The sequence below is a fragment of the Oncorhynchus mykiss genome, chromosome 13 (assembly GCF_057628025.1).
Source record: "Oncorhynchus mykiss isolate SJ-2025 chromosome 13, ASM5762802v1, whole genome shotgun sequence".
NCBI lineage: Eukaryota > Metazoa > Chordata > Actinopteri > Salmoniformes > Salmonidae > Oncorhynchus > Oncorhynchus mykiss.
The window spans coordinates 68,525,603-68,534,630 of record NC_143034.1 but is presented as its reverse complement, the minus strand read 5'-3'; the positions used below and the strand labels follow the sequence as shown (position 1 = coordinate 68,534,630).

The window sequence follows — 9,028 nt, the reverse complement described above, 5'->3', positions numbered from 1 at the left end:
CAGAGTATGCAGGTCGTGTTGTATGTATGTACCTCAATGAAACAGCAACCGTACCTAGGTCCAGGTCCAACTCCGTCTCCTTGGTCGGCCAGCCCAAGCAGATTATTGTGTTCAGTTCTCATCGATGGGGCTGTGGTGGAGAAGGTTGAGAGCTTCAAGTTCCTTGGTGTCCAAATCACCAATAAACTAGAATGGTCTAAACACACCAAGACAGTCGTGAAGAGGGCATGACAAAGCCTATTCCCCGTCAGGAAACTGAAAAGATTTGGCATGGGTCCTCAGACCCTCAAAAGGTTCTACAGCTGCAACATTGAAGCATGACTGGTTCCATCACTGACTGGTTCCATCACTGCCTGGTACGGCAACTACTCGGCCTCCAACCGTAAGGCACTACAGAGGGTAGTGGGTACGGCCCAGTACATCACTGGGGCTAAGCTTCCTGCCATCCTGGACCTCTACACCAGGCGGTGTCAGAGGAGGGCCCTAAAAATTGTCAAAGACCCCAGCCACCCCAGTCATAGACTGTTCTCTCTGCTATCGCAGGCGGTACCAGAGCGCCAAGTCTAGGTCCAAAAGGCTTCTCAACAGCTTTTACCCCCAAGCCATAAGACTCCTGAACAGGTAATCAAATGGCTACCCAGACTATTTGCATTGTGTCCCGCCACCCCCCCAACCCCTCTTTTACACTGCTGCTACTCTCTCTTTCTCATCTATGCATAGTCACTTTAACTATACATTCATGTACATATTACCTCAATTAGCCCGACTAACCGGTGCCCCCACACATTGGCTACCTGGACTATCTGCATTGTGTCCCGCCACCCACCACCCACCACCCTCCACCCACCAACCCCTCTTTTATGCTGATGCTGCTCTCTTGTTTATCATCTATGCATAGTCACTTTAACAATACCTATATGTACATATTACCTCAATTAGCCCGACTAACCGGCGCCCCCGCACGTTGAGTCTGTACCGGTACCACCAGTATATAGCCTCACTACTGTTATATTCACTGTCATTTTACTGTTTTTTTATTTCTTTACTTGTCTATTGTTAACCTAATACCTATTTTTTTATAAAAAGAATTACTGTTGGTTAGGGCTTGTAAGTAAACATTTCACATTTCACTGTAAGGTCTACACCTATTGTATACTCTGCCAGAAGGCTGAAACTTGGCCGCAAGTGGATCTTCCAGCAAGACAATAACCCCAAGCACACATCAAAATCCACAAAGGAAATAGTTAACTGACCATAAAATCTACATTTTGCAATAGACATCTCAGTCTCCGGACTTGAACCTCATTGAAAACCTGTGGTCTGAATTGAAGAGTGCAGTCCATAAGTACAGACAAATTATATCAAGGATCTGTTAACGATTCTGAATGGAGGAATGGTCTAAGATCCCTCCCGATGTGTTCTTCAATCTCATAAAACATTCTAGAAAAAGGCTCAACGTTGTTATCCTAGCATGGGGAGGGTGCTGGAGTATTGAAAACAGGGGATCCAATCATTGCTATCCTTTTGAGATTTATTTTATTACTTGTTTAACAAAATCTCTTTCTCTGAGCAAATTTGTTAATATAAAATGTTTTTGTTTTTTAAAATGTTGAGCATACAATATAGCTCAGTATTTGTATTTGTTTTTATACAGTATTTTTTGCTCATCTTTATCAAAGGATCCAATAATTTTGGGCATCACACAAAAAATGTACTACAAAAGGCCCCAAACCAAAACATTCAATCCAAAACCAAAGGCCCACAATGCACCTGAAACTCCAGCAGCCTCACAGCTCTGAGAACTGGCACACTGACTGATCACCTGCACCTGTGCCTAATCAAGGATTCCTGGCAGAGCACAGCACCTGACCAGTTGGTGCTGCCACCTGGCGATTGATTGTGGAAGTGGTAGTGTAGTGTCATGCAACTTATAACTAAACTACCTAACCTATTCCATCACAGCATGTGTGTCTAGCTAGCCAATAAACTTAGGGTGGCATATAGACTTACAGAATCCACTGAAATTATGATTACATTTTTATTAAAGTACTTGAGTGTTTGTAAACTAATAATATTGCTATTTTCGACAGAAGGAAGGGTCGACACTATCTGGCCAAGTTGCAAAGTCAAAGCGACTAACCACGTGTGTGAATAAAAATATGAATTACAAGCAGTTTATGAAAACAATTTCAGGGGCAACATTAACCAGCAGCCATCGAGTAAACCTTGCACCAGGGACATTAGGGATGTAATTATTATGCCGATTCTGTTGCAAAACGTTTCGTCTGTTGCAAAACATTTTGCAACAGAAACCGTTTACTCCAAAAGGAAAACACAAACTATTTTATTGGACAAATCCAGGTAGGCTCCTCCCCGCTTCGTTACATTTGCTCTGTGTTCGGTCTTCATAACAATTGGTCTGGTAATTCCTGTAGAATGCTCTGCATTTTACGGTGCTAGGGAAGCTGATACCGTTTCCCTGTTCATCATGTCTGAATGACAACACTGCATAAGACACATAGTCATGCCACACGTTAAGACATGACTGATTGATCATAATTCTCCTTGCTCTCTCCCCTCTGCAGGACAGGGATGCTCCATAGTACTTCACTGGTTTGAGGGCTCCAGGGGTTTCGTTGTAGCACACAGCTATGACAGTAGCCTCCAGAGTGTAGTAGTTAGTGTAGTTACTCTCGCCTTTTATTTTGGGGGGCAATTTCAATGCTTCCAGGAAACTTAGAAGATGTTCTTGTATTTTATCTTCGTCCTCATGACCACAAATCCTGACAGCCTGAAAACAAACGAAATGAAACATGCAATATTCTACAAATGATAAGCTACATGGACAAGACATGTTTTCTATAATGTGTTTTATTGTCATTGTTTGTTGTTAATTTTGTTGATGTGGAAATTGGTCAAGGACAAACGCTTCAGGTGAAATACATTCCATTTACACACTTACCAAAGTCAGAAGAATGGAAAATGGAGTCTGCTGGGGAGGATACATGTCTTCGTTGAATTTCATATTCAATCTTGTTTCTAAATCGTCCATCACATCTTGAGACTCAAAGAAGTCAGTTGGAAGAAGACAGACCTCATGAATGTGACCTAAGAAAAAGATGCTATGAAGCAACTTTTAACAAACATGAATAATTAATAACAAGATCAATTAATAATTGTTTGTTCTAGAAACAATTTATTTGTAACCTGATGAAATGTATAGTAAACCAAAAATGTGCTAAATGTGTGAGAATGTATTTTAGGCGTTTGATTAGTGTATTTATTTAGGCGATGTGTACCTTTTTCACGTAATCTTCTATTCCGTCAACTCCCACGCACGGGGGACTATTCCATAACTTTATAGCCTGTCCAATAAATGCTGTTCCTGATGACTTTAAGCTTTCTTCATTTATTTTCTTCCGTTTCAGATATGTAACTGTTGGTTTCCTAAAAGTGGTATTGTAAAGTTTAATAAAGATTACGTACAGTAAGTAATGATTGTATTTTAAATGCTGTTCAAACCCAATTCAAGCAGCCCTACTCCGTTTGAGCTGTTATCCCATTTCCCTCATAATGAGAAGGTAAGTTGTGTTTCTTTATTTTACACTGTCTTCTTTGTTCTCTTCAGCACACAAATTGGCATCGTTTTTTTATAGTTGTGCAATTTCACTAGTTAAGCAATTTAACAACTCTGATCAACTACGACACTAGGTAATTAACAATTGAACTTTATTACAATAATTTGAAAAACAGCTTAACACAAATTAAATACTAAATTCTACAGCACAATAACCTAAAAAATGTGCATTTTACTCTGGAAATAGATCTGAATGTTAACTACTTCTGAACACCTTAAAGGGATTGTTCAGCGTAATTACATTTTTAGATTGTTTGTTTTCTTAGCTTGAATGCAATATGTGAATAAGAACTAACTGTAATCCACAATTTGGTTTCAATTAACGAGCCACTGCTAACAAATGACAGTTGGCACTACTTTCAAGTCAACCTCTCATGGGTATCAACTACCATGCTAGTCGATACCCATAGACTTCCAGTTGGCGAAACAACCTCTAACTTCCTTCATACTAGATGGACACAGAGACATAAACACTATATCTCCAAGTTCATCTGACTCTGGGGAAGTAGATAAAGGGCCTCATTGCCAAAATGCCTAGTATCCCATTAAATCATGCCATAATCATTGCAAAATAATGTAAAACCAAGTCATTGAGTGACAATCAATTTAAGAGATGATCTAGACATGACATTTAAAACATACGGAAAGGGGTAAAGGGAAAGCTTTTATTTTTTGGTCCTAAAATGCTTATTAGCATTAGTTGTAAGTGGCTAGTTAATGAAATAAAAGTGTAGATTGCAGTCTGCCCTTGTCCATAGACTGCTTTCAAGATAAGGAAACACATTTGCTGAACTAACTATTTTAATAATATCTACAATTATCTCACAAATGCAAAAATCAAAGCATATATGTATAGATGTATATATTAGTCTATATTTATCTTGCACTATCATAAGTGATCACAATTGACACTAACCTTTTATTAGGTGGTACCTGCCTCTGTAAATAGAAAAATGAATCTTTAACAACTTAATGTAATATTAACATGGTATTAATAGTAATATTAAGATGATTCATATTGTACTTTGTTTTATTGATTTCTACTTACGGAGCTGCTCATGATTGCCGTGGGTGCTGAAACCAAGCAAATGAATGACTGGGAGTTAAAATGTTTTAGGGCGGGGCACAGAAAAGAAGAGAAGGAAGAAGTAACATCCATACAGATTTTAACATGTTAACTTACTCAGCTGCAGTTGTGTTTTTCTGTAGGATATTAAATCAATAGGCAAAATGACATTTTGACGTGGATCCGGAAAGCTAGTAGCTATTTTGGGCATGTTACGCCTTCATACCTTAGTGCAGTGCTCACTGACAAGTAGTATCTGGGTTATTGTTGTCTGGGTTATTACAGTAACCCAGACACGTCACAGGGCTATAAAGCTGAAACATGCCCTTACAACTATGGTAGTGAGAGGAAGTCGAGTCGTGCATGGGAGAGGAGGGAAGTAGGTGAAACTGGGCCCACATTCTGCTAATATTCTCATCGATGAAGCATCTGATCTCAATACATTTTTCTGTTCCCAAAAATATAATTTAATTTTAAAAAATTATAGGGGCGGTGTGAGGTCCAAAAAGGTGGTTTGGTGCCTGAGGGAAACACCATACCATAGAGGGTTACCAGTATGTTAAATGTGCAACCAGAGGGAAAAAACTATAGACCACCTTTACTACACACACAGAGACATCTACAAAGCTCTCACTTGCCCTCTATTTGGCAAATCTGACCATAATTATATCCTCCTGATTCCTGCTTACAAGCTAAAACTAAAGCAGGAAGCACCAGTGACTCGATCAATAAAAAAGTGGTCAGCTACAGGACTGTTTAATTGCACAGACTGGAATATGTTCCGGGATTCTTCCGATGGCATTGAGGAGTACACCACATCAGTCATTGGCTTCATCAATAAGTGCATCGATGACGTCGTCCCCATAGTGACTGTACGTACATGTAATGGATGTGAAACGGCTAGCATAGTTAGCGGTGGTGAACGCTAAATAGCGTTTCAATCGGTGACGTCACTTGCTCTGAGACCTTGAAGTAGTAGTGCCCCTTGCTCTGCAAGGGCCGCGGCTTTTGTGGAGCGATGGGTAACAATGCTTCGTGGGTGTCAGTTGTTGATGTGTGCAGAGGGTCCCTGGTTCACGCCCAGGGACCCTGGGAGAAGGGACGGTCTAAAGTTGTACTGTTACATACATACCCCAACCAGAAGCCATGGTTTACAGGTAACATCCACACTGAGCTAAAGTGTAGAGCTGCTGCTTTCAAGGAGCAGGTCTCTCAATCCGGAAGCTTATAAGAAATCCTGCTATGCCCTCCGACGAACCATCAAACAGGCAAAGCGTCAATACTGGACTGAGATTGAATCGTACTACACCGGCTCCAACGCTCTTCGGATGTGGCTGGAGAAACGAAACCTCAGAGCAACAAGCCTCACGTCCTACAGTTAAACACTAGCAGTAAAACAGTGGTACAATAATAAAAAGCACAGAGATGAGTGATAAAAGGCTGTGTTTGTGTTTGTTATGTAAGAGGTCCATATGAGATAATTCATCTTTATTGACTCATCATATGAATGTACCAATATCCTGTAATGTACTGTAATTTCTTTCTAAGACCAAACAGGAAGTAGGAAAATAGCCATTGTGGATTTTCAAAACAAGCTTTTCCATCCATTTATTCTAGGGAAAACCAGGACATAGAGATACATTTAAATGAAACAAATTCAGTACTATAACATGCTTGATTATTGTTATACTGTACAATGCCAAACACATTTGATACCATTCTATTTACTCCATTCCATCCATTACACTCCATTCCAGACATTATTATAAGCTGTCCTCCCCTCAGCAGCCTCCACTGCTTTAGATATGTTAATGTCCGAGTAGATGTGTTTGCAACTTAGCCTGTTATCTTCCTCCCAGAATATAGGGCAATGACTACCGTAAAATAGATGAAGATCCCCAACATTGGTTAAATGATCTGTTTATCATGACAAGTTCAGTTATCACACATTACTATCAGTAGTAGTTAGTTCTACAGTACCATGAGGACATCTAGTAGGTATTGTGGTGTGGCTCATTTTCAAAAGGTGCCCTGAACACAGCAATACAACAGAACAATGCCACACTACAAAAGGATAACTCTAACAAAGATAAAGCAAAAATAATAAAACACTACAAGTTACAACTTTCAATATTACAACAACAACAATCTCTTCATTTAAATCAAAATAACTGAAATTTACTGTATATTCAACACATCTAATACTAGACTGTTAAACTGCCCTGGCAGCACCAGGGAATCAAGGTGCAATGAGTTCTGCAGGCTATTCCAAGAATGAGGGGAATCAAAACTGAAAGAGGATCTACCTAGATTGGTATGAACAAGTAGAACTTGGAGAGTTAACCATCCCTGTGAAATGGCTAAACCACACTAATCTGACCCCTCTGGGGAACACGTCGCTTGTCTTGCTCTAGGACGCCCACAGGCCTCACAAGACTCGTCTGATGGTGCCCCGGTATCAGTTGACAAAATGAACAGAGGTACAGTATATACAGTGCTTTCAGAAAGTATTCAGACTCCTTGACTAATTTTCCCACAATGTGTTACATTAAACACTTATTCTAAAATTGATTAAATATTTTTTTCCCAATACATTACCCCATAATGACAAAGCAAAAACAGGTTTTTAGAAATGTTTGCAAATGTATTAAAAGTTAAAAACAGAAATACCTTCTATGCATAAATATTCAGAACCTTTGCTATGAGACTCGAAATTGAGCTAAGGTGCATCCTGTTTCCGTTGATCATCCTTGAGATGGTTCAACAACTTAATTGGAGTCCGCCTGTGGTAAATTAAATTGATTGGAGGTGATTTGGAAAGGCACACACCTGTCTACACTGCATTGGGAAAGTATTCAGACCCCTTGACATTTCCACATTTTGTTACATTACAGCCTTATTCTAAAATGGAATAATAATTTAAAAAATCCTCAACAAACTACACACAATGACACATAATGACAAAGCAAAAAAAGGTTTTTAGAAATGCTTGGGAAAGGGTAACAAAAAATATCTGCAGCATTGAAGGTCCCTCAAGAACACAGTAGCCTCCATCATTCTTAAATGGAAGAAGTTTGGAACCACCAAGACTCTTCCTAAAAATGGCCGCCTGGCCAAAGTGAGCTATCGGGGAGAAGGGACTTGGTCAGGGAGGTGAACAAGAAACCGATGGTCACTCTGACAGAGCTCCAGTGTTTCTCTGTGGAGATGGGAGGACCTTCCAGGAGGACAACGATCTCTGCAGCACTCCATCAATTAGGCCTTTATGGTAGAGTGGCCAGACGGAAGCCACTCCTCAGTAAAAGACACATGACAGCCCGCTTGGAGTTTGCAAAAAGGCACCTAAAGGACTCTCAGGACATGAGAGACAAGATTCTCTGGTCCGATGAAACCAAGATTTAACTATTTGGACTGAATGCCAAGTGTCACGTCTGGAAGAAACCTGACACCATCCCTACGGTGAAGCATGGTGGTGGAAGTATCATGCTTTGGGGACGTTTTTCAGCGGCAGGGATTGGGAGACTAGTCAGGATTGAGGGAAAGATGAACGAACAGAGCAAAGTATAGAGAGATCCTTGATGAAAACATGCTCCAGAGTACTCAGGATCTCAGGCTGGGGCGAAGGTTCCTCTTCCAACAGGACAACGACCATAAGCACACAGCCAATACAATGCAGGAGTGGCGTCAGGGCAAGTCTCTGAATGTCCTTAAGAGTCAGAGCCCAGACTTGAGACAGATCTAACATCTCTGGAGAAACCTGAAAATAGCTGTGCAGTGACGATCCCCATCCAACCTGAGTAGAGCTTGAGAGGATCTGTACGGAAGAATGGGAGAACCTCCCCAAATACAAGTGTGCCAAGCTTGTAGCATCATACCCAAGAAGATTCAAGGTTGTGTTTGCTGCCTAAGGTGCTTCAACAAAGTACTGAGTAAAGGGTCGGAATACTTACGTAAATGTGATATTTTAGTTTGTATAAAAAAATGTATTGCAAAAATCTCAATAAACCTGTTTTAATTTGTCACTGTGGGGTATTGTGTGTAGATTCATGAGTAAAAAAAATGTTTAATAAATTTTTGAATAAGGCTGTAATGTAACAAAATGTGGAAAAGGTCAAGGGGTCTGAATACTTTCATAAAAATCAAAATGTTTCCTTAGCTTCCTTATATCTCTCAGATATAGGACAGACACTTCAGAACAAACTTCCTATAGATTCATTGGGGGGACTATCTGTTCTTCCATGTAGTGAATTTGTTATTCAATGTATGGGCAGTAAATCCAAATCAAATTGTTCATCAAATACATGAGTATATATTTTGTTATACTT

The 9,028-nt window shown here is 40.0% G+C and overlaps 1 protein-coding gene across 1 annotated transcript; it reads right to left on the bottom strand.

The window, feature by feature from the left end:
* Positions 1-1,513: 1,513 nt before the first annotated feature.
* Positions 1,514-4,982, bottom strand: LOC118937775 (uncharacterized). The gene is made up of 6 exons (XM_090197351.1): positions 4,821-4,982; positions 4,686-4,711; positions 4,554-4,576; positions 3,300-3,447; positions 2,963-3,133; positions 1,514-2,791 (listed from the first exon to the last, which is right to left on the bottom strand). Exons 1-6 carry the CDS (start codon positions 4,912-4,914, stop codon positions 2,345-2,347), a joined length of 909 nt encoding a protein of 302 aa, XP_090053477.1. The 5' UTR covers positions 4,915-4,982; the 3' UTR covers positions 1,514-2,344.
* Between the last annotated feature and the right edge of the window lie 4,046 nt (positions 4,983-9,028).

Excerpts from the sequence above, each read along its gene's own strand:
- LOC118937775 (XM_090197351.1), bottom strand. The coding sequence starts at position 4,914 with ATGCCCAAAATAGCTACTAGCTTTCCGGATCCACGTCAAAATGTCATT. Across the intron at positions 4,712-4,820 it reads AAAAACACAACTGCAGCTGA|CACCCACGGCAATCATGAGC; the intron begins GTAAGTTAACAT and ends GCTTGGTTTCAG. Across the intron at positions 3,134-3,299 it reads TAGAAGATTACGTGAAAAAG|TTGCTTCATAGCATCTTTTT; the intron begins GTACACATCGCC and ends GTTTGTTAAAAG.